The sequence below is a fragment of the Delphinapterus leucas genome, chromosome 12, assembly GCF_059928025.1.
Source record: "Delphinapterus leucas isolate spDelLeu-1000000601 "Yukka" chromosome 12, BTC_Dleu_Yukka2, whole genome shotgun sequence".
In the NCBI taxonomy this organism is placed as follows: domain Eukaryota; kingdom Metazoa; phylum Chordata; class Mammalia; order Artiodactyla; family Monodontidae; genus Delphinapterus; species Delphinapterus leucas.
Genome location: NC_143140.1, coordinates 77811022 through 77837432, shown reverse-complemented (window position 1 = coordinate 77837432; position 26411 = coordinate 77811022). Strand labels below are relative to the sequence as shown.

General features: G+C 41.0%; 1 protein-coding gene across 1 annotated transcript in view; it reads right to left on the bottom strand.

Annotated features, from left to right (window-relative positions):
* The window catches only part of GRM1 (glutamate metabotropic receptor 1), a 166647-nt gene that overhangs the window by 91319 nt on the left and 48917 nt on the right, over positions 1 to 26411 (bottom strand). The window contains exons 6-7 of the mRNA XM_089921679.1: positions 8298 to 9221; positions 7665 to 7980 (exon numbers count right to left, since the gene is read on the bottom strand). Of these exons, the coding sequence (XP_089777805.1) occupies positions 7665 to 7980; positions 8298 to 9221 (1240 nt within the window). The remainder of the gene's footprint in view (positions 1 to 7664; positions 7981 to 8297; positions 9222 to 26411) is intronic.

Sequence of the window (26411 nt, the reverse complement as noted above, 5' to 3'; positions counted from 1 at the left end):
ATTTTAAGCAAGTTACTTCATCTTTTTTGAGCTGTAGTTTTCTCATTTACAAAATGAGAATACACCCTACCTCAAAGGATGTTACAAAGTTAAATGTGATGTAAAATGCATATTGTTTGGGAGGGAAGAAATAATAATTATAATCAAATAACTGATAATACATTATTGGAAACCAGCCTAAAGGAATATTATATATAGAAAAAGTCTTTGGTGTGAAATAATTCCTTGTATTATTTGCAGGGCTCAACAAGTTATAAACAATCTAAGTATCTAATAGGAGAATGGTTAAATAAATTGCAAGGTGCACATATAATAAAGTCTATAGAGTATCTTTGTCAATGTCAGTAAGAAATGTTTTATGAGCTGCTTGTGAATACTAAGTAGGTCACTTTAATGATTTATCCTAAATCCCTGCCTGCTACATGGCAAATACCATGGCATTTCTAAATTCTGTTGGGTCGTTGAAGGGAGAGCATTGACTCTAATTTGTGCACTGCCTGCACCTCTGCCTTCCTCTGTTTCAGCTGCTGCTTTGTCATCTGTTTTGGCTGCTGCCTGCAGTTACTTTACTCGCCCCTGTTGCTGTTCCCTGCACCTCTCCACAGCCATTTATCCACATCTTTTCCTGGGTCGGACTGCCCACATAGTGGCCCTGCCCCAGCTTTGACCTCTAACATCTTTTGAGGCTCTCTTCCTTGCTGTTGCTAAAAGCTCAGTACTGCCTGCTCCTGATTTGTTACTGATGTCCCTTGTACCGTTTCACTAAACTGCCACAGGCTGGCCAGCCCTCTGCTCGGCTGTCCCAAAACTGGGGCTCTGACCCTCATGATCTCCATCACTTATCTTTCCTGCTGGCTTACAAGGAGATCCCTGCCCCTTCTTGTGGCTTCTTCTAACTCTTATATGTAGGGGTTGGGGGAGGGGGCTGGAAGACTCGTTAGCCCCTAGAGATCCATTCTTACCATTGAGCCACAGAGCCCTTTCCATTGCCAAGTGCGCTAGGTTCTGATGGGCATAATCACTGCCCCTGTCTGCTCCAGCCCTGTGGCTGATTCTTGCCCAGGTTCCATTTGCCTTCCTCATGCCTTTGTTTTCTCTTTCAGGTCATCTATTGTGCCTCTCCGTAACCTGCCCTATCAGCTATGCTGCTGTATATTGGAATTCGCTGTATATGTGAACCTCAGATGGGAACCCAGAAGTTTCCTGGATTCAGGTCCATGGGGATTGGGAACTTTGCCCAACTCCGTGAGCAGGTGATTCCTTAGCTCGGATCAAGTGGAAATCCTTGCTTAAGTCATATTGCTAAATAAAAAAAGCAGAGAAAAAAAAGATATAAATGAAAGATGATCCTAACTCTGTTAAGAACAAATTTACTTGCGTGAGAATCACTAGAAGGTAAAATCAAAATATCTGTAATGTTAATATTTGGCTGATGTGACTATAGCTTATTTTCTTTCTTTAATTCTCTAAGTTTCTACCATGCAATTTATTTTTTAATAGAAAAAATGACACAATTTAAGAAATCATTGCAAAGAAATAACCCAGGGGCTGGGAACAAATTTATTTAAAGGACAGTCGCACTTAAACTTTCTTTTGTGATTTTCCTTTGCTATAAAAAAAACAGTATTCTGGCTGATTCTAGAAGCATTTGTTCTCACTTCAAGTCCTTCAGTACACCTTTGCCTTGCCTTCTGCAGTTCTTGTTCTCATATTCTTATCTGTACCAGTGTCTGTATTTGTGGGCATGTATGTTATCTGCTTGCTTCCTATCTATCTATCTGCCTATCTATCTACCTGTCTATCTATCTATCCATCATCATCTCCATATCATATCTATAGCAGGTACTGTTGGTGCCCTGCCCAGTCTTGACACTCACCTTCCCCACATAGGCCAACTCTTAGGTTTCCAACGGCTAGCATCTGCGATTCTTTGCCTGAAGGCTATCTCTGGAGATAGGAGCCTGCACGTGAGACACACTGGAGGCACTTGGAATCGACATGCACCTCCCTCCCCAGCAGTCCTTAACCATGACAGGAATTGGTGATTCAATGCTCCCAACTCCCTTGTTCTTTGGGGAATGGAGACAGTTGAGTCATGTTCTCTACTGTCTCCCAGAGACTCCAGCAGGACTGAGTCCAGCAATGCAGCCATATTGGCTGCCTCATTTCCCCACTCTCCTACATGTTCTTCCAGGGATCACTTCCCCAGTACACATTTGCATTCAAATCCTCCTGTCAGGGTCTGTTCCAGGGAAAATGCAACCTAAAAACATATCTTCATTCATATCTATTTCCTGCAGTTCACATGAAAATGGCTTAAGCGTTACAGCTGTCTCAGAGCTAAGTGTGAGCTCAAAATGTGGCAGGACTGCTAACAAAGTGAACACTATACTAGGTAGCAATACTAGAATAATGGTTCAAAAGAGTCAATGTATCTGTCCTGTTCTGGATGCAACATTTTTTTTTTTTTTTTTTTTTTTTTGTGGTACGCGGGCCTCTCACTGTTGTGGCCTCTCCCGTTGCGGAGCACAGGCTCCGGACGCGCAGGCTCAGCGGCCATGGCTCATGGGCCCAGCCGCTCTGCGGCACGCGGGATCCTCCCGGACCGGGGCACGAACCCGTGTCCCCTGCATCGGAAGGCGGACTCTAAACCACTGCGCCACCAGGGAAGCCCCTGGATGCAACATTTAAAAAAAAAATTCCAAAATTGGAAAATGACCGTAACCTGATTAGTAGTTTAGGAACCTAATGACAAAGCTAACAGTTAAGGAAAGTAAAGCAGTTTGGCTCGGAGAATAAACCACTAACTAACGGCATAGTCACTGTACTCAGGTGGCTGAAGGGAAGTCCTGTGCACAGTGGACTAAATGTGTTTCCTCTTTCTCCAGAAGGCAGAACTCTGATTGGACAAAAGTTAGAGAAAAGGAAATTTTGACCCTGGAAAATGAAGAATTTTCTAACAATTAGAGCGTTTCCTTAACTAATGCAAGATCCTAGTCCCTGGAAATACTTAGGCAGAGGGCAAAAGTCATCTAAAGCCATTCCATCCCTTAAAATAAAACAGGTCACACAAGCCTCTGTGATTCTCACCAAAAGCTCATTTCGGTCAATAGCATTTTGTCTCTGCAATTCCATCAGACTGCCATCCTGTTGCATACCTTGCTGGTCCTACCTCGTAGTTTTTCTGGTTCCCTAGAGACCTTCATTCTGGATTTGCACCGTAGGTCTGTTTCCCGGCCAGCTTTGGGTTTTAACAACATAGTTTCGGACTTGCTTTTCCAGGATCCAGGGCCACCTGCTCTCTCTCTTTGCATAACTGCTGGCAGTTGGCCTTGTTACCCCCAGTCCCTCCTGCTGTCCTACCCCAGATAGCGATGGCTTCTCACTTGGTCCCTGCCTGACACGGGAAGAAGAGCAGGACACAAGGGAATAGAATCCTCACTGAGGTGAGAGCTTAAGTGACTTCTTTCTAAATTTACTTCCAGCTCTATACTTCTATGATTATTTTTCTTGTCACTTTTTGTTATCCTCATTCTTAAGCTTTTTTTCCTTGTCTATTAATCTATAAGCATTGCTTCTCCAGCTACCCTGGGAAAATCAAGCCAGTTTCCAGTTTAATAGCATCACTACTTCAACTCCCTACCTAAGCTCTCCTTTTCTCCCATGTTCTCCCAAGCCTTGGTGACCGGGTTAGCCTTTTACTTTGTCTAAAGGGATGTACTTCTGTAAGGAAGGAACCCCAGCCCATGCTTTCCCCATGGATGACTTATTTGTCCTCACTTTAACTGGTGCCTTCTTCAGCAGTCTGTGTCTTACCTGCAATTCTCCTGCAGAGGACGCTGTTTCCCACACCGAGCACTGCCTTGCCAGACCTCTGGCTGGGCTCAGTGGATACTGAGTATTGCCACCCTCTTCTGCAGGCAAAGCAGACCTGCTGCCCAGTGGGACAGCTCTCTCTCATGCCACACAAGTAGAGCTTGTTTTTCATGATGAAAACATGTGTTGTTCCTGTTGGCAGATTTAGGACCGGTAGGGAGAAATACAGGGCTCTGGACCCCGTAAGGATCTTGGAGCAAATCTTCAGAGAACTGGGCTGGGAGAACTATATGGTGTTACAATACTCATTTACTTTCTCAACAGGCATTTACTGAGTGTCTGATTTGCCTTGAAGCCTCAGAAATCAGGTATTAGAAAGCAAAAAGGAGCTAAAAATCTATTCAGGGAAAGAGACATGTAAGTTATAATGTAATCTGGGATGTGTACAAAATACTATGGGAATACAAAATGGGGAACAGTCACAACAGACACAAACTCCTACATAGTATCCTGGGCTCTGGAGAAGAACACGAGTTCATAGGCTCTGTGCTGGCTTAGGATGGGGGTCAATTCCCCGTTGAGCCACTTACTAGCTAAGAGACTTTGGGCACGTTATTTCAGTTCTCTTAAGGTATTCCTTGTGGCAGTAGTACTGGGAAGATTAAAGGAGAAAGAAAGCAAAAGACCTGCAAAATTTCTGGCACAGAGTAGGTTAAAAAATGTTGTTTCCATTCTCTTTGATTGCTTCTCAGGATAGGAATTATTGGGGCAGTTCCTCATACAATGTTCGTGGTATCTGGATCCCAATTTCAACTTTTCCAAATGTCTCCATTGTGATGCAGCTTCCGGACTTTCCAAGTGGAGGCCCTTATGACCCACCACGGTATATGGGTGTTTCTTTGGACAGCACACCTGAAATATTTTCCTTTTTTTTCTTGTTTCTTTTTTTCTCCTGTTCTTTGTTTCTCATTTTCTCTCTCATGGGTTTTCTTCATGAGACCAAGGCCCCATTTCATAACTTCTCATTCTATTTTCTGGGCACAATGAAGAAACCCCTGGTGTCTCAGCTCCTGATTCTGGTAATTTCTTCAACATCAGCCTTCCTGGATAAAGGCTGCTCTTTCCATCTAAATGCACCACACTCTCATGGATGTGGCCCTGGTACCACCAAGTTTTCTCTTTGAATGACACTTGGTAGATGCCTTACTTTGTAGGCATCTTATCTAGAGATGTGAATAAAAGACGCTCCCTTGTTCTGGGGACCAGTGATGTCTCCATTGAAATATAAGGGAATGGAACTTGGGATAAGCAGGAGGATATCAACAAGGTAAGAAACCAGGTGCCCCTAGAGTGTGAACCAAGGGAAGAAAGTCTGTGCGGGGCACAAATGAAACAAAGATGGAGCCTTCAGATGCCTCTGTCTCTAAATCTCTGCTGGAGATGCAGGAGTTTGTCAAGCCTCACGTATTCTATCATAAAAGGTAGATGACAATGTCTGCCACAACACTGAAAAGTTAAATTCTGGATTTCATTTTAAACGTTAGAGTTAGAGATACAGCCTTGCTCATGATCAAATTATCCTCTACTTTGTCACCTACCTGGTCGGTAGACTTTGTGTGGTCATCTCCAGCTTTCACCTAGAAGACACGTGCTGAGCAAACAAAACCATTGAAATTATTTCTTATACCAGTCAGTCTGTTTCTATTATTGTCACTCTTACAAAGTAGAGAGAGGGAACATACACATTTAATAAATAGAAAATATTTATTATACAGCAGTATCAAGATATTTGACAACAGACAGTAACAAGCCAAAGGAAAACACTTTTACAAGAGCTATACAATTTGTATAAGCACATACATTAAGGTGGAAAGTTTCTGTCCTTTTCTTATAGGGTATGTATGTATATATTTCCAATTTTGAACAATGATAATTTAAGAGCTAGTACTCTATTGTATTCAGGAAAACTTTTAATCATGATAATAGTAGGCATTCAGAGTAATAATGTGACTGGTGTTGAATGTGTTCACCAAATGTCTCAGACTAAAACCTCAGGACAAACTGACATAGTATTTGAATAGTAGAAGCAGTTTTCCTGATCTAGTCTTACTTTAAAAGTATCTGAATGCACAAGTCCTGATCTTAAGAACATATGTCAGTGGCATTAAGATAAAAAACCTGTTTCACTAATAATAGATAGTATACTTTCCCTTGCTATTTTGCCAGTTAGTAGACCATATATTAAGCATTGGAACCATCCATTTTCCTCATTCTGCTTCATGACAGTGAAAATATGGAACTGAAATCCATGTTTCAGTCATGAGGTCTTTCTACCAAAGGTGTAATAAAGTAATTTTTTAAAAGGAAAGGCAGTCTATTCTTGATATAAAACTGACTAAACTTGGCAGTAGAATATGGGAAGACATAAGAAATATGAGCCTCAAACATTGGAGTGGATGTTAAATTCTGAACAAATGATGCAGTGAGTATTTAAAGAGTCTAAGATACATTTTGGCTGAGAAATCAGCTTCAACATGAAGGAAGCATATTAAACACGACTGAACATAAAGCATAAACAAAGATACTTAAGGGGATAAGATTCATTCCCAAGTAATACAAGAAATCAAAACAGCAAGAAAAATCTCTTTTATTGGGGAGAAAAAGGGGGAGCAAAAACGAAACAACTGGATTACATGTATGTGGATAGTATACACCGCAAATAACAAAAATAAAAAGACACGTTATGAGTGAAAATATAGGAATAAAAGAATGTGGAAATCAAAATTAAAAGAGATCAAAAAGTGATGAATAAATAATTTGGGAAATCATGACCAGACTTAGAAGTTAGTATATGCTTTAAGCACATAAAGCTTAAGAAGCTGTGGAAAATTAAAAAAACAAACCCTAAAGAAACCTGAAATAATGTAAATACTGCCATTCCAATCTTATGTTTTAATAATGATGTGTGCAAGTTTATAAAATGTACCTTTTTATTGTTACCCACAGTTTCTGCGAACTTTTAGTATAACAAATTTTCAAACCTCTTCATTAATAACATATTTCCACATCATAAAATATCTGAAAAATAAGTTCCCTCTTAGAAGAAGAGGGACCATCTGAGCAGCATATGAAAAACATTGGACCAAAGCAGTCAAACCTTCAAAGAGCTCCTGTAAATACCGATGGCAATGGTATATAAAATGTTATTTGGAACATAAATATATCTACACTATATCGGAAGACAATCTTCTCGTTGCAGTTAGGTTGACATTACTTTGCACAAATTTCATTATCACAGGTATATAAGGACACAAGAACACATTCACTTGCTAGTTACAGGGACTTCAGTGACAAATAGAAAGAATTATTTGTCATTTAAACCAATAATAGTTGCTATGAGTACACCATTGAGTTCAAAGATGGATTTGTTTCTGTAGCACATAGAAACAATGGCACCAAATACACATACTGCATCTTAGAAGTTCAACTGGTAAGTATTATTTGCTACAGTAAATGGAAGGTAACAATTTTGCCACATGGTTTGTTCTCTTTAACGTAAGGGCAAAGGAGAGCCCCCTTGGCACACAAGTAAATCCACAGAAAGTCTTCTGCCACTCTCAAAACAATCTCTTGTCTGGACTTCTGAAATCACCAGTAAGCGAGCATCAGATATGGGAAGCTGATTTTTGCTGACTGATTTTGTTCAAAGCCCCAAGCTTATGCACTGTCTTGCTTCTCATTCCGCCCTCCCTTAGCACTCCTGATGAAACGCTTTTTGGTGATAATTTTGCTCTTATTCCTATTTTCTAAATAGAGAGAAATCACAAAGCAGCAAGGTATCCACACACCTTTCTCCAAGTGTGACAGCAAGGCTGGCACTGGATGGGGTGCAGTCGGAGAGCAGAGGCCCCTTTTGGGGCCAGTTCCCGAGTGTCCCGAAGACCAGGGGTCTGTGGGCCCAGTAGGGAGAAGGGCTTGAGAGAAATGAGCTGCTGACCATCACTGTTCTCCGGGCGGTTCCACGCCTGCCCCTCCTTCACCCACCTGCTCTGTCTGACTCCACCATGCTCGCTGGGAATACCATGACGACGAGCTAATGATTCAACTGGGTGGTCCTCCCGGGCTGTCCCCTTCCACACGGGCCAAGGGTGTGGGCATGTATATCTATGCACAATGGTCCGAAGAGATTATGTTGATTGATTTTGTTCATTCTTGTGATTAAAGTTACATACTATATGGGATTGTGCTTTGTCAGAATTCCCTTTCTTCCCAGAGAAGGCTTTTGAGTAATTCAAGAATCAGAATCTTCGCCTGGATCGCTTTTTGCTGGCAGAGTCCCGCATCTCTCGCGCTGGCCTTGCTAAGACGGCAGCCGCGATCTCTTCCCTGCCCCTGACTTCACCTCCAGCCTCCGCAAGTCTCCGGAGGTGCTGGTGCCCCCTGACCCCTCCTGATTTCCCCTGTGGACACCCCCTCCCTACAGGGTGGAAGAGCTTTGCTTATAGTCCCTCAGGATGACAGAGGCGTAGGTCGCGTTGGGAGGGGTGCAGAGCACCGACTCGGACACGGGGGAGCTGGGCGCCGAGCTGCCCGAGGCCGCCGAGTCGCGGAAGGGTGACGGAGGTGTCAGGGCCGGCGAGTCCTCCGGAGTTGGTTTGCTGGCCGCCCGCAGCTCCTCTCCCTCCTCCCCCAGGTCGTCTTCCTCCGTGTTCCCTTCCCGCTCGTACAAGTACTCCTGCAGGAGCCTGAACCTCTCGCTGTCGTCCTCGTCGTCGTCCTCGGCCGACGGCGAGACGGGCTCCTCCCCGAAGGTGCTCAGCTGCAGCGGCAGCATCTGCAGGTGCTGCGGCGGCGCCGGGGGCGGGAAGAGGGGCCGCACCCCGTTCCCCGGAGCCCCGGGGACTGCGAGCACCGAGTTGAAATCCGGGATCCCGGTGCTGAAATTGTTGACCACTCCCTGCAGCTGGTCCAAGAGGGATTTCTGCGCTGGCGGCGGCGGCGGCGGCGGCTGCTGGAGGGGAGGGGGCAAGCCCCTGGGGACAGCCGGGTCGGCCAGGAAGAGGGGGGTCTCCTCAGCGGTCAGGCGGGGCGGCAGAGGCGGGGTGCTCACCACCGCGGTCGGCACGCGTCGGTGCACCACCATAGAAGGACTGCTGGGCGGGCTGAAGCCGATCGGCCGGGCACCCTCCTCCTCCACGCTGTAAAGGGTCTTGGTGCTGGTATCGGAAAAGGTCAGGCTCTTGCCGGAGCCTTGGTAACTTTTAGTGAGGGGTTTGATGACGGCTGTTTGGTTGCAGGCCGTCTCGTTGGTCTTCACGTGCACAGAGAGGCGGTGCCACATGTGCTGTCCCTTGGGCACCTGTCTTCCACCTGGTTCAGACCATGACACAGACTTGCCATTAAAACTATGAATAAAATAGAGATGGGTTTATTTGCAGATATATCATGCACACAGGGTGACATACATATAAAACATTTGTTAGCCCAGCTCAAAGCAATTTGACTCCCCCCTCGACGGTATGTATGCTTGTCCTCCACACCCCTACCCTCTCCTTATTATACATCCAACACCAAAATCTGCAGTGACCACAGGTTGCCTCTGAAGCAACCTGGGATTCCATCCACCTCAAGACAAGGTAGGACATTTTGACCTTGAGAAAAGTTGTAGGGGAGAAGAGCCAGCTTGTTGTAGAAGCAGCTCTTTTCATTTAGGTCTATGATTTCACAGCTATTACACACACACACATACACACACACTCTAAGGCAATGATAAAATTGTTGCTCAGTACAAGCCTTTGAAAGATTCCAAAATTGATGGAGGAAACAAATTAAAAGTAAAATCTTAGTTACACATGAACAACAGAGCATAATGACCATAGCTATTGCCTCCCTTTCTTAGTCCCTGGAACAAATTAAAACACAGGGATAAGGCTACTCTCATTGTCCTGTGAAGTTATAAAATACATCCTCTCAGTTGCCCATTCTGATATGCAGGTATTTCCTGTGTTAACAGGGGTGGCATGATTATGCACATGGCATCTGTACAGAAGAGAAAAAAAGGAGATGACAGAAAAACCCAGACCCATGCTTCACTTAAGAGTTTCCTAACTTTCGGCTTTCTTTTTATTTCAAAGTATTATTCCTGACACAGACAGTGGATCACAATTCACACAGCAGCTAGTTTGGGATTTTCACACTGGCAGGATTTAATGAGGTGTGTTTGAAAGAGACAGAACTGGAAGGCCCAGAAAAATACAAATACCTATATCCTGCTTTAGTCTTCTCGCATAGTTTGATGCCAATGTGACAAAATTAAGATTCAGACAAAGCAGAAGTTACTGAGACCAGACTTCTCTGGGGCCTTTTCCTCATTGAGCATTGGTGAAGAAAAGTCTTAGGGCAGCAGCAATCCTCCACACTTACCAATTTTCATTTTCATGGGATCCCCATAAAACCAACCAAATAGAATATATCTCTGAAGGAAAAAAAAAAATGAGATGTACTGGGTGCATATACTACAAATTCTATTCTGTCTGTTCTAATAATTCTGGTCTTACTTTCGGACTCGGTTTATTTTCTGTATAATTTTTAGCAGATGGTGGTACTTTAACATAGCATACTATCAATAACAATAGTGTTAATACTTAAATAGGGAAATCATTTTTTTCTTCTTTTATTTTTTTTCAGGAGTTTGCTTTTTCTTTGTGTCCATGAAAACAACAGAGAAAGTAGCACAATAATGACACATTTTTGACATTAAAAGGAAGAGGGAAAATGAGTATTTGTTTCTTAGGTGGATATGTGAAATAGACTATTTCATATCAGATTCTTTTGTTTGGAAAAATGTAGGAAATGATCAATAGTTAGCATAATGGTTTATTTAATCATTTTGAAAATACAAGAATGACTACTTCAAAAATTATATGTGAGTTCCACATTTATGATGAAGGTAGTGTTTTGACATTTCAAATTTTATAATCCTGAAAGTGAAGTGAGTCAAATAAATACAGATTTGTGTTGAAAGTCTGATATCAATTATAGAAAATTCTGGATATAAAAGTTTTAAAATAGATATAACAGGTAAAATTTTCTCATTATTCGGGAAGAAGGCAGTTCCTCCATATATCTGATAATCTATGCTGTATTTTTAATAGTCCAAGAAAAATCTCATCTCCAAAATACTATATCAAAATTAATATTTCACTCAAACGTATGCTTAATATAATCTCTAAGAATGTATATCTGCTTCTAAATGTGAAATTACTGACTTATCAACCTCTACACTCTCTTGTTAGAATAGCTGACTCTCTCCTGAGGCGAGCAAACTAAAGAATGAGCCGGTGGTGTTCTGGCAAGAGCGTCAACCAGCCAAAGGCAAGACCAGAACCCACAGCTCCTCTTCTGAGTTTGAAATTCTAGGCAAGCTCGCCTCCCACTTTCACCTTTCTCAGTTTCCTCCATCTCTCACTCTACTCAAACTTTTTCTCTCCTTATGCATTTAATATGCCTCTTCCAGAAAGTATAAGGCTGCCCAGTTGCCTCTCGCCTTGCATAAATATGCTTTAGTGTAATTTCCAACCGCAATGCTTTGCATCCCTTTCAATTGCGATGGAAACACTTTTTCCTTCTCCAGATGCTTGCCTCTCCATGCTCATTAAGAAAATCACTAAACTAAAAGGCTGCTTGTGTCATTTAGGGGTGTGTGTGTGTGTGTGTGTGTGTGTGTGTGTGTGTTTTAAAAACCAATTCCCTTGAGAGCTAGTTTGACCTAATTCAACCAGTAGGCTTAGATATCCAAATGAAACATTGCCCAGTCTCCATATATGCCAGCAAAAAAGGTAACCTTGTATTGCTGGGACTTAGTTCACTCTCTGGCTCCCTCACATGGGTAGTTTTCCACCTTGTCCAGGGGTCCTATATGAGCCTCTTTTTCAATCATGTAAAAGGCATTATTAATCATCTTGCAGACAGATATGATCACAATTTAGCTCTATTTAATCCAATAGCAATTTTATTCTTGTGATGGAAGATTTTCACCCTGGCTGTCAAAATTAGCAGCTTTCATTCCCCTCAGAGTCTTGCTCTAGATTTTCTGTAAAGTGCTGTTTAATTAGGAAACAGTTATAATGCCCTAGGGAATTTATCAGATTAAGAAAATTAGATTAACCTTTTTTTTTCAAGGACAAAATAAATTGCTTCCTAAAAACCAGAGTGGAGGAAAGGCACCATCTCATAGAAACTGCATCCCAGGGTATAAACTTTGGTCTTTCTAGATTAGTTATTTTTAACCTATGGTTCACAGACAGCTGGAATGGTCCATGAATCTACATGTATATTAGAGCATTGTTTTTAGGCTGAATCAATATTATGTTTTTGTAGATTATGGGCTGCTATTTTTAAATGCAAAATGCTGTTACGATAAATGGTACTTCTAGATACAAGTGTAACTAAGTTCTGAGAAGCCTTTTTTCATGTTTTGTGTTCAGGTGGCCACTAATAAAGGTACAATTACTGTCACAGATTCAGGTGAAGGTTTAATAACCATTTTCGTGTGAAAGTGATTATCCTATTTGAAAAGGTGGAGAACCCATTGCTGTGATATTAAGAAGAGAAAAATTTATAAAATATGGGGCAGCAAAAAGGAATAAATGTGTTATAAAGATGCAATATTATTATGAAACAAGACTTTTATTGAAACCTGGATAACTTTAATACATTGTGTTCCAGCCATCAGCTTCTTCATTCTATTATTTAAGTTTACTTGGTTCCCTAATCTTAGGAAAAGCAACCTGGTTTAGAAACACCACAGAATTGTCACAAAGCACCCGACCTTTCTCGCTCTGACTTCAAAAGACAGACATCAGACTGAACAATCTTATATTTGAAGATCAAATGCAGTAGTGTTTGGAGTAAATACCTCGAGGGGCTAAATATATCTGCTGATATTGCAGTGATTGGAGGAAATCGCTGTGAGGCCTAGGAGGGGCTAGAGACATGGAGGATGATGCGCGCTGAGAGTCCTGTAGAGCTAAGTGGGGAGAGGGCAGCGGCTCCAGCTCCAGCTCCAGCAGGCTTGGGATCTTGCTTTGGTTTTTCTTTCCTTAGATAAGTATCACAATCCCCCCGAAACAGAAAACCCAATATTTACAGCACTTTAGAGAAGAGTTGGAAGTGGGTGGTGTAAACAGATTAGCGTATCTTTTTTTTTTCCAGATTAGTTTACCTTTGGCATTCAGAGAGATCCTGTCTGTTTTATCTGTTTCGGTAAGTCCTAGTTACATCTGCAAAGTACACTGCTCTCTGCTCCAGAGATGTCTAAAATGGGAATAACAGTGGGTGGATGTCTGAGATCAGGAGGGACGCATCCTGCACGAGCTGCCTGAGGGGGAAGCTTGCACAACACCGCTCTCCATTATGTCCAATGCAAGTCTTTGCCACTAGGCTTAACAGCTGCACAACAGACGTAAGGATGGCATCCAGAGAGCCCAGACAAGGCAAGACCTTCCCAAGAGGAGGGAAGTCTCGCTCCTTGGAATCTGAGGAGGGTAGCATTTGTTTTCTTTGAAAATGAAAATAGGAAATGCCACTGGGTCACAGCGTGGAGAGAATGGCTCACCAAGTAAACAAGCTACAGCCACAGGCTTGCAGACAGTTCTGCTGTGGCCCTACAGCTACGACTGGGACATCTGGCCTTTCAAGGAGGAGGTGGTGTTGCCCTGAGACACTTCAGAAGAGATGCCAGAGCTGCCCTGTCCAGGTATCTCACCTCCACCTGCTTCAGCAAAGCTGGTACCAGAATGCAGTGCAGTTTGAACAGTGATTCTTGTAGCACATCAGGCATAGGACGATTTGAAACCATTTGAGTCAGACTCCTGTTTTCCCAGGCAACCCCAAGTTAGTCTTCAACACAAAGAACTCCCACTGACTCCAGTTTCCCTTCTTGAAAGCTTTCCAGAAAAAATATGCATATTTAGTATCTATTCTGTGTATATATATTCAGTATATATATATATCTATATATCTTTGGAAGCTTATCTGAACATATTTAAAATTTCTCACCTTATTGAATCACCACGTCTTGTAAGGTAGAGAATCTCTGAATGTGTTGGTGAAGACAAACGCTTTTCGATATCATGAGAACATGGTAGCTTCTGATGATACTAAATCTTAAACGGCATATTGTGAATTTTATCCCTCTCCTCTTTGATTCTAACCTCATCATAAGCTAATCAGAAAACCATTTGGCTTGCTGAAATATACAATATCACAAAGGCTAAATATACAGCCCTCCTTTAGAATCTTTAGATCAATCACATTGAATATCCTAAAGTTATATGATTCAGGATAAAAGACAACATAAAGAAAATCAGTTTGCCTTTATTAAGCCTTGTGCTTTCTCCAATGAATTAATAAAGAAAAAGACATCCACAAATGAAATTACCTCATCAATAAAGTATGTAAGAGCCCATAGGCTGTGTCCGCGTGTAGGGTCTACTATCTTGAGAAAATTGACAAATCTATTTCAAACTAAAGCGTAGAATCCTGATGGTTACTAAACGCTTTCTAAGTACATTTTGAATGGCCTTCGGCGCAACCTAATGATGATTGCTGGCTGAGGAAAGAACTTCTGGTGCCACAGTTTATTTATGACATCATGTTGGTACAGCAGCATTGTTTTAGCAGAGGTATACCAGGTGTAATTATATTCCTCCAGGAGGTATAGATGAACCTAATTATGTTCCTTTTGAAGAAAGTTCAGGTCAAGCATTATCATTTTTTTCTATGCTCCATGCTTCCAGACCTATAATTTTTTTTTTTTTTTTTTGCAGTATGCGGGCCTCTCACTGTTGTGGCCTCTCCCGTTGCGGAGCACAGGCTCCGGACGCGCAGGCTCAGCGGCCATGGCTCACGGACCCAGCCGCTCCGCGGCATGTGGGATCTTCCCGGACCTGGGCATGAACCCATGTCCCCTGCATCGGCAGGCAGACTCTCAACCACTGCACCACCAGGGAAGTCCCCAGACCTATAATTTTAATAGCAAGTCTTTGGATGCTCTTCAGCAATACTTGAGTCCTCACATTTTCCCTGGAAGTATAGGGCAGTTGCATCGCCCTGCAGGGATTACTCCTCAGAGGCAGGAGAGATCTAGGCAGACCATAATGATCCAGTAGGCCGCTTTATTTCTATCACTAGTCCCTTTGCCTTGCTTGTTCACAAAAGCTGCGGAAACCGAAGGTCACAAAAAGAACATATCTTTTTTTTTTCCCCCCACAGGAACAACCAAGGCTAAAAATTGTCAGTCTCAGTCTATGGTGCACAGCTTGGAAGCTACCAATCTTCTCCTGATCCTTTACTATCTCCAGAAAGCTTGTGTAGATCTTATTTCAAAAGTTCTTTACAACCAACCTGTTAGCTTTGCTGACTGTTGCATTATTTTTTTGTCACCTACCAATGATGGACCCACATTCAGCCTTTGTTTTTGCTTTTAGGCACTCACCTTTAAGTCATGAAATGTTAAGTGACTCTCTTCTCTCTCTGGCCCTGCTGTCATGACACGACAAGCACATCTACTAGTCCCATCAATCCCTTTTGACAGGCAGCCAGCAGCTGTCATAATCAGGATGTCCTTCCTGTGTTCTTGGTCAGACTCAACCCTTGGTGCAAGAAACAATGCTTTTTGACTCGGGAGAATTACAGAGAATGCATCCGAGCAGACTAGAGTGGCTCTGATCTAGATGTGCAGAGTCCTCCCAGCCACCACTTACTTTTCCCTCCAAGAGTCAGTACGATTTGACCAAGACCACACACTTTCTATTGGGGCCTTTCCAGGGAATGTCAGAACACGACTTCCCAATGCACTCCACTGAGTGAAGAGAAGAGACGCTAGGGCCCCATTCACCAGGCTCCACAGCCAGGTTCAGTAGCAAACATTGGAACAAATTGGGCTCTTCTCATCTGAAGAGCTATTCAAGCCACAGACACCTCATCAGTGAGCTCCCTCCTGCTGCAGGAATGTGTACCTTTGACTCTCCCAGGAGTTTGAAGGGCTGTAAAGGAACAGCTGAAAATGACCACAGACTCCGTGCACAATGAATTGAACATGGTCTATGTTCTTTTGTTGACTTAAAGAGACACTGTCAAGATCTAAAGGTCAAAAATTGGACCAAACATGCATCGGTTTTATCAGATGGAGAAAATCTGATAAAAGCACTAAAGTTCTGGGGAAATAGCTACTTTCCTTTTTGTTTGTTTGTTTGTTTGTTTTTGCAAAACTCACTTTTTGTGGGACTCACAGAACTTTTGCTTTGTGCTCCCCAGGGCATAGGAGGCACCCAGCAAAGGCTGGTGTTCACCTCGTCAAACTGACATTATGGAATCCTTCCATAAGTTCAAATCATGGCTTTTACCTTAATGCAGACAGGATCATATCAAATATTTGTGTAGCAGCAAAAAAAAAAAGGCAAAGAAAGAAAACAAAAGAAAGAGCTCTGTTTGCCAAGGAGAATCTAACAAATTTGTGAAGGGGGAAAATTCACTTTCAAGTTTGTGAGTGGGAGTCACAAACAAAAGTGAATCTCTAGAATGGGAAAAAAATGTTGCCTCTTGCATCAAAACATAAAAAAGCAAAAAGACTAACAGCTTGACAGTGTCCTTTTAAGAACAATGGACGATCAAATTAAGGCAGTCGTGCAAACCATGGCACGTAAATGGTTCCTCGTTCTTGATGGCATGCACCACATCTGTTTCCAGGTTAGAAAGTAGGAAAACCCAGGAGAGAGAAAGCAAGGGGCAAACCACTATTTTTTCCATGCAGCTTCTCTTACACATTCACTGCAGTGTGTGGGTTTTCAAAGCTGCACATGTGCCGACGGACACTGTCTGGTGGGCGAGAATTCTGGCTGCCTCTTCCTGAAGATGGAAAAGAAAAAGATACCCAGTGAGTGAGCGGTTATACATGTAACTAGAGATGGCGATCACACCACTTGGGCGGTGCCAGGGCTGGGGTAGGGCCTAGCTTGGCTCCTGAGCCTTTCTCCACGTAACCTGCACCTGCACATCCTGGATCTTCCTTGTGTTGCCCAGCTGTTTCTTACTGCCAGGCCCAATTCTGAAAGTCACGTCAGTGGAGTGCATTCTTTCTTCTACCTTGTGGGACTGTCTCTTCCCAAGCGGCAGATGCTTTCTCAGCTGTGTTTGTGTCTATCCCAAACTGGCTCTCTTCCCTCCACTCTTGACACTCTCCTTTATTCTTGGAGGCAGCGGACTCCACCTAAATCTTCCCACTCACCATCCCTCTTAAGGGATGCTCATGGGTTTATGTCTTACACTGTGACTTGTAGTGCTAATTTTACTCTATATTATGTTATCATAAAAGCAGTGCTGTCACTTAGCATAAAGTCACATGTATCTCTTGGCCCTCATAAGACGGAATGTATGTTGTGGTGGAAAGAAGGGAAGTGGCAAGAGATTGGGCAAGCCTCCCACCAGGGGAGAACGTCATCTCATTCCCTGGTTGGATGTCTCCTTGTACAGCACAGAGTGTGTGTGTGGTAAGGGGAGAAGAGCCCTGACTTGACATGACCAGGATGATGGGGCGGCCATGTGCAGGTGGCCATGTGCAGGTGGCCTTTCCAGCATCTGTTGGAGTGAGGATACGTGGGTTTCACAAAAGTTAAGGACACATGAGTTTCCCACTTTATTAGGTGGTGGGATAAAGTCATCTTAGTGACACTCCACATAAGAGGGCAGCCAATCATAGAAGAGAATTTGAGGAACAAGATGCTAAAGATGAACCGTCAGCAGGTGCTGTGAGTGGTGTGGATAAGGTCACAGTCATGAAGCCCCTATAGGGCTTTCTAGAAACTCACAAATGTTCTGTCAATCATCCTTGGGCCACCTACCCCAAGATCCTGGTGACAATTACCCAGTGTTAATCAGAAGAGGACCACAACAGCTCCAGGCAAGTCAAAGACCTTTGCCAACTCTCCTATCTCTTTTTCCCATCAAAGCAAGCAGAAAAAGGGAAATTCAGAAGAGGGAAGAGGCAGAGATATTTCAGGAGCGGACCATGTCCCTTCCTAGTCCAAGTCTTTCAGGTTGAAGCCTGACATTGTTCTGGGAAGGAGAGATGTGAGTTTGAGGTTTGAAACAAGAATACAGTGGAATATCTTTTTAATACCTGAAAGCAAGGAATCTAGTATGAATGCAGAAGGTGAGAAAAAAGATTTTTCATAGCACAGTTGAAGGTGAAGGAGAAAAAATAAAATTGATCAATATGTATATTTCCATCAAGTTTGGACCATTCAGTAAACCATTTGAAAGTACATGATCTACCCAGAACAATCTGAAGTCCTCATCCAGAGTTAAGAACTTGAAACACCTTGGTATAATTTTAGTACCACTACAATAATCAATTTACTTAAGAAAATTAGACAAAGAGATAATGTTTGTTACTGAATGAGGCAAAGTAACATGACATTTAATATGCCCACCTGAAATTACAAAGATCATGAAAACAATGAAAACATTAGTAGTAGATGCCCAGGAATAAAAATATGATGTTTGAATATATAATGAAGTTACTGGTAGAAAAGGGCATTTCACCTGTAAACTAATGTTAAAGCAACTTCATTTCTCATGAAAGAAGGCAGAAAATACACTCAAAGCACTTGGCTTTGCCTTGCTAAACTGCCTGCATCCCCTTGAATCCTCCAATTAATTCTCCTTTAGATAATGTCTGTATGTGGCCTGGTCCAGTGGTGCTGGGAAGCCAGGACCCTGGCAGGGCTGGCTTCCTGTCCCCATGACCAATACAGACACATGGTGGGTCCCTTATCAGAAGGGCCCTGTATTCAGGGTTTAGTGCTCTGTGGTCATCCTTTTGATACTTGTAATCATTTTATCACTTAATTTGTGTTTTGTAAGTGATGTTCCATGTGGAAACGGAGCATGCACTGGGGGTTTAGAGCCTCACCTCAAGCATGATACTGCCTTGCTGGACAGGTTTTCAGTTTCTTGTTCCTTGCACCCCACCCCCACCCCCCTTGGGGACCAGAGCCCATCCAGCCTCCTACTGCCCACCCCTGCCCAATGATCACTGTCACCCTCCTCCCCTGCCAGGGGTCTGTGGGAACAGGTGTGGGAAGATCAGATCAGGATCAGGTGCACATGCCCAATAACATCTCAAGGCAGCTGATGGCCGTGGCCAACTCCTCCTTGAACTGGCAGGTCCACTGTGCATTTGGTGAGGAACACGGCAGGGGTGAGCCTCTCGCTCATCCTCCGTGCATGTACCTTGCCCGTCCCTGTACTGTTGTTGCGATACCCTTGAGGGTTGCCGGTCTACCATGGGCTGGGGCAGGAGGCACCTGGAAAGGGGAGATGCCTGGTTCAGTTTCTCCGTGGCATCTACCCAGTGACTGGCTGGAGGGGAACCTGGCAGCCTGAGCGTGTGTGCGGAGTCACTGAGTGGCTAGCTGCCGCGCCTGGCAGGGTCTGTGCTTGCTCGTCAAATATCCCCCGCAAGGGAGTACAGCGTTCCATGGCAAATAAGAAACCAAAATGACAGGTCTACAGAGAGACGGTAGAAGAAAGGAAAGGGCTTTATATTTTAGTGCCTTTAACATTTTTCCCTCTATGTTTTCAACCAGGGGCTATGGGTTTTCATTTTGCACTGGGCCGTGCAATTGATACAGCTGGTCCTGTCTGCTGGAATGTACAGATGATGGATGATAAAAACCATGGGGAAATGTCTTGACAGCTCAGAGACTTGTTCTGCTGACATTAGCATAGGTGCACACAGTGTGGCATGAGGGACAGCTCAGCATTTGTGTCTCCTGGGCACTGGGGCAGGAAGCTCTGTGGCCTCTGTAGCTGACTTGGAAATACTCTTGCAGTTATGGACAGTTCTGTGGTTGCTTTGGGGGTTTCAACCATATTGACAGCCAAATTTCACATAGTAACTCCAAGCAATCCCAGAGCCACCTTTAACTATTGATTGAAATAGTTGAAAAAATTACAGCATCTCCTTCATGGTTCCATTTCTTTAGTCTCTGACTTTGTGTTGAAGTGAAATGCAAATGACCTATGCATACAGATCTTACTTTTATGAAAGAAGAGGATTATTAAAGGTTACAGGTCAAGACCTGAAAAATCTGATTCCAGAGTGGCCATTTTATCAACTGCATTAAATCTGAGAGAAGGAGCTGGACTTTGGGGTATTTTTAACAACCGTAGAACCATATATTCAACCAACCCCAGAGTCCGCAAGCCAGAGTAAAAGCTTGGAGGGAAAATGCAGCATATGTGGGCTTGTCAAATATAAGTCCCAAATCTGTGCTGAATCTTTTGGCAGAAACTGTGGATTTAATGAAACCCCAGAAGTTTAGTTAGAAAGATTCATCTTCAATTTCTTCTGAAAATGCAAAGCTTTTTTTTCCTTTTCTTTCTTCTCTTTCCCCCTTCCTTCCTTCCTTTTTCCTCCCTCCCTCCCTTCTTTCCTCCCTTCCTCCCTCTCTCTCTCTCTCTCTTTCCCTTTCTTTCTTCCTTTCTTCCTCCCTCCCTCCCTCCCTCCCTTTCTTTCTTTCTTTCTTTCAAATCCCTTCTTGGTGTATGCATACCTTCTCCCATCTATTCCCATTGTCCAAATAACCTTTCTTTGTATAAGAGACTATCTGTCTTTGAGTGTACTTGGTGCCATATGACTTTGCTTTTGTGTGTTATTTGCTTTACAGCTAGTCACCCCTACATTGGTTTCTATGCTAAGAATGATTCTTTATGTGAACTTGAGAAGTTGTTACAGACGAGTTTTACTCCTTATAGTGTAGCAATAAGCTCACAGGACAAGGATTCAGGAGACCAGCTACTCTCCAACTGAGTATTTGCCTCTTTCAGACTCAGTTTTTCATCCATAAAGAAGGATTGATGAAATAGTACATGTAAAAATGCTTCCAAATAGCAAAATGCTATCCCAGCTTAAGACAACTCTATTGGAGGAGCAAAGGCACAGACAAAAGACTGATGTTTTAAATCTCAGTGTGTATTTAGGTTAGACTAATTCATAGTATCTCCAACTTCACTTCATTTTACTTATGGATTTTAACCACTTCCTTATTCAAGAATTTCAATAGCTTCTAGGAGAAAAATATTTTCTACTAGAAACTAAGAAAATAGTTTTCTAAGAAAACTAAGAAATTAGAAAATAGTTTTCTCTCCTGCAATTTTTTTTTTTTTTTGCCAGCAACATTAGAGACATTGAGTGGATATGTCAGGAGCCGGTAAAACTAGGTACAGTCAGGTTAGCTGTCTGTATCTGAAGTTGCATGTCTATGACAGGTCTGGAGGTGAGACTTTTGGCAGAGATAAAATGGTCTATACAATTCCAGATCGTCACCATGGAAATAATGTGGCAGCTGTCCAAAGTAATCATAAAGATTGATGGCAACCACTCAAGACCGTTTTAGCAGAAGATATCTATCTTTCCTGTTGTTATAAATAAATAGGATAATTTGTGCCTCTGATTGCTTTCCAAAGCCAAATCCATTCTTTCTATTATCTGAATTTAAATATTAATTTCTCAACATTCATTCATCAGAGTGGAAAATGGAGCTCTGACTGTATATATAGGCCCGCTGTAAATGGTAATTGTTCCACTCTTCCTTTTAATACATGCACATCTAACATAGTACAGTAAGGCTCTTTATATAAACACAATGCAGTATGAAATATTTCTCTATTTTAAAATCCTTAATTGTAAGGATTTCTAAGTGAGATGCTATAGAGACAATTTAATAAAATTCAATTCAATTACCATCACAGATTTGTCAAATATTAACATTTTGTCTTATTAAGTTTCCTTTCCTTCAGAAAACATTAGGGATATGTTTGAAGCCCTCTGTATATTATTCTTAATACTAATCCTCTCCTTTTCAAGAGAAAATTTGGTATATATCATCAGTTGGCATATGCTAATACTTTCACATGTGTAGTCATATGTGTTAATAAATAATGTGGTAGTGTTTAGCATGTTATTAGATTTCATATCCATAGCATCACACTATATTTCCATTCAGCAGTTTGCCCTTTTGCATAGTATTATGTTAATAGATATAGCTCTAGTTCATTCACTTAAACTAAATTGAATAAATACCACACTATCAATAATATAATCAATTTGCCTACTGATGGCCATTTAGGTTGTTTCCTACATACTGCTATTTTAAGCAATACTGCAGTAAACATGCTTGGTTATATCTCTTTGCACACATATGAGAGAGCTTTTCTATGGGGTGGACCAAGAAGCAGAATTGATGGATTGTGGTGAATGCACATTTGTCTTTCTTATGTATTGCCAAATTGCTCTACAAAATGCTTGCAGAATTTACACTGGTATGTGAGAATTCCTACTATTCTTTCCAATTCAGTTCATTTTTCAGACATCTTTAAAACTATTATGAAAATTATTTTAAATATATAAACATGGAAACAATGCTAAAATGAACCCCCATATCCCTATTACCCAGCTTCAATAATAATCAATATATTTGTGAATCTTATTTCATCTATACCTGCCATTTATTTATTTTAAAACATTAAGTCATTCCATCCATCCATAAAGAATTTTTCTACAATATAGGTACACATTTTTATAATAAAAGGAAAAAATATTGTCACACTTAAAATACATTAATAGTGATTCCTTAATATTTGATATTAAATATTTGGTATTAAATAGATGATATTTGAATTTCCCTGATTGTCTCATGTATATTTATTTTACTCTTGATTTTCACATCATCCCAATAAGAGCTGCACATTGTATTTTGTTGATGAGTCTTATAAGTCTTTCTTAATCTGTAGATGTTCCCTCCTCCTTTTTGCTTGCTATTTATTTGTTGAAGAAACATGCAGATTATAGATTTTACAGATTGAGTCCCTGTAGTGTCATTTAACATGTTTCTCTGTTACTTATGTTGCCTATGATTTGATAGTTAGATCTGAAGTCTTGATCAGCTTCATGATTAATTGTATGGGAAGAATAGTTTGTTGGAGGCAGAGTTTTCTTTCTGTTATACCACACAGAGAAGCACATAAATTGTGTTTTCTATTAGTCATATTAAGATTGATCAGTGGGTTTAGATGTTGTCAGCCTGATGTACACATTATAAAACTCCCCATCAATCTTTCATCTAATGGTTTTAGCAGTAATTGATGACATTATATAGATCAATTATTTTATTACAAAACTAATAAATGATGTTATTATCATTCTATCATCCCTTCTGTATTTGTCGACTAGATTTCTTTTTAAAAGAAGAACTTATTCTTGTCAACTATTTAATTCCTCTGAGATAAAGTTCAAACAGAAAACACAAGCCCAATGGATGAGTCTTTTCTTTGTCAATGCTCAGAATGATGATTCAGTTTTCTAACATCTAGCAACAGTGATCAGTGTACCACCTGTGGGACTGTTTCTATTGTCTGTTTCCCTTTTCTTTTTGTTGTTGTTGTTATATGGTTCTAACTCTTCCATGCCTAAACACATTTTATATCAGATAAGACATTATAAATATATAAAATAAGATTCTGTAGAGGTTCTAGAGGTTCTAGGTTATCTCTACCAGAGTTACTTTGCCACTTTTTCTGCTAAGTAGAATGGGAAAGATCAACTCAGTCCAGTCAGAAACTGAGCTGAGCAAAGTTGTTTTGCAGTTTGTATAGGAGTCAGTCTACTGTAGGGAGAAGGGTATATCGCTTCAAGACTTTTAACAGAGCATCTGGCTGTGCACTAGTACACCTCACTTGGTGGGTCTTTATCTCCTCAGCATTGAGAGGCTGTGGGATATTCTGGCTGGCTTTTCGAAGATTTTTAGTTTAGATTTTTGGTCTGCCACCACACACAACTTCAGAATTAGCCATGTGTCTTAACAGGGAACCTGTATCAGGTGTTTGAGAACTTTGAGTCTCCAATCTTGTCAGTGCAGATTCAGGTGATTGCTAAAAGTGTTTTCTAGCCTGTCTCCTCAGCAATTGAAAGGCTCCATGAAAATGGACTCTCCATGTCAGAGGTGTTTGGCTTATCTTTTAACCTTTCTGATCCAGCCAACTGCAAACATCAGCAGATGGTTTTTTTTTTTTTTTTTTGAGGTACGCAGGCCTCTCACTGTTGTGGCCTCTCCCGCTGCGGAGCACGGGCTTCGGACGCGCAGGCTCAGCTGCCATGGCTCAGGGGCCTAGCCGCTCCGCGGCATGTGGGATCTTCCCAGACCGGGGCACGAACCCGTGTCCCCTGCATCGGCAGGCGGACTCTCAACCACTGCGCCACCAGGGAAGCCCCTCGGCAGATGTTTTGAGGGAGAAGCTGGACATGTATTGAAGCCTCTCATGCCTTTTATTTTATCACTTCAGCCTCCAGTGACTACAAGATCTCTTCTGTCTTCTCTCCTCACTCCACTGACACTCTGCTTGGGCCAAGTCTGGATACTCGTCCTTTTGCCAGAGCCTGGAGTTGGCAAATGCCTCCAGGGAGAAGCATGTGCAGATCATCTGCTCACTTCTCAGTTCTCCCATTTCTGATATTTTAGTTCTCACTAATCCCTGTCACTTCAGCAGCTCCCTGATGCTAAAAAAAAGATAGCTTTTGTCTTTCATACCTGTTTTCTAAACCTAAAGTATTCTTATTCTTCACAACATTCTGCACACATTTCCTTCAGGAATTCTAAAATGTTTATCAAGTTCTTGACCACACTGCAATGTACATTATATCTTTGCCTCTCTCCTGTGATCCTTTTCACTTCTTATTATATAAGTTAATTCTTATCTTCAACAGTAGGCAAGCCATAGTTTCTGGAGGGCAGGATCCATGGATGATTTACCATTGCTTGCTAGTTTATCCCCCTTTTACCTACCCCAGTTCTTGGAAATAAAAGGAAACCATGTAATTTCTCATGCAAACTGATTACTTTTAAGAGTGAAGGAAGTGCTCTTAAAAATTATGTCATGACAAAAGCCATAAACTGGGACTTTCCTGGGCATACAAAGAGACATGTGGTCATCTATTTACAGTAAATGTTGAACAAGTGACTGAATAAACAAAACAGAATGAAGAAATATTCCTAATATGAAAATAATACAGAAATAGCCCTGAGCTTCTTTATCACTTTGGTAATTGCAGGAATATCAAAAGCACTTATTATTTTTGTTACTAATTCCTAAATTAATTCTCATACTCAATATTGACCGTCATAAAATCTCCAGCAAAATTTACATGAAAAAATATAGTAAAAATAATGTGTATATGTATTTGTGTGTGAAAAAACTAGACTATACATAAATATGTTAATGGTTTTTCTCTGTGTATTGGTAGAATTGTAGATAATTTTTATTAGCTGTTTTGTGTTTCCCTATTTTTTCCAAATTCCCCACAATTAATATTTATCATTTTTTAAAATATGAAAAATAAGCAGTAACTGTTATTACAAAAAGAAATTTATAATATATAATTCAGAGGTAAAATTCCCTCTCCTTTTAGCTTTACCCCAATAAACTAAGGTATTATATGGGAGTTGTGAATATATTTTTTTTTTGCTGAAAAAAAATTAAAGTAAAAATTCTAAATATATATTAAAATATATGAGGAGCTACTAAGGAGAAATATCAAATATAAATTACAGAATTTGGGAAATTATACTAATATTTTATATGTACTGAAGTCTTAATTCAAAATTTTGTAGTATATTTAGTCTTTATACTGTAAATAAACGTTTTACTGTATGTATATTTTCAATGTTCATTCTCACATATAAGCATCTTTATTAATGAGAAAGTAAAAGCTCAAAATTAGAAAAAAAAATACAACTTAAGTTACATAAAAGGAAAAAAAAAATACCCTGCTATGTTTCCAGATAAACTTTAGGTGCCAAACTGCCAAAGTGAGTCTTTTTATTATTTTGCTCTGATTTATCACAGAGGGGGAGAGAAAGAGATTATGAAAACAACTTGCCAAAAACTAAAGTCTTCACCTCAGGATGTTCTGCAAAAAGATTTAGAGTGGCCGATGAAGCTGAACATTGGGAAGCATTTTTTATTACATCTCCAGCCTGCTGCGGAAATGCCGGGCACCAGTAAACAATATGTATTAAGGATGATTCTGTTTGTATGTATCTTTATCAAATATATTCTATAATGAAATAACATCTGAAAAGTGGATTCCTTATTGACCTATAATCATGAAAGTATATAAATTAAAATTTTTTAAAAAAAATTATCCCTTTGGTAAGAAGCTTAAAATTCATGATAACAAAAAAGGACTTAGATCACTTGAGAACTTTGTGAGGCTTTTAATATTCTTGGCTAAAGCACTAATATTAGATATATGTTTTCACTAAAATTTATTTTATGCCACCACTTCTGTTTAAGCAGAGGCATTAATATCCCCATGTCACCACCCAGCAAACCTGAAGAGAAACTGATAGGCAATTATCATAGAATTTCTTTCACAGTATTAGAAGTACAGTCACCACAGCCGTAAAAGAAATCTTGGTCGTATCATAACCTATTGAGAAAGAGGAAGGGGAGATATTAAAACTGGTATAAGA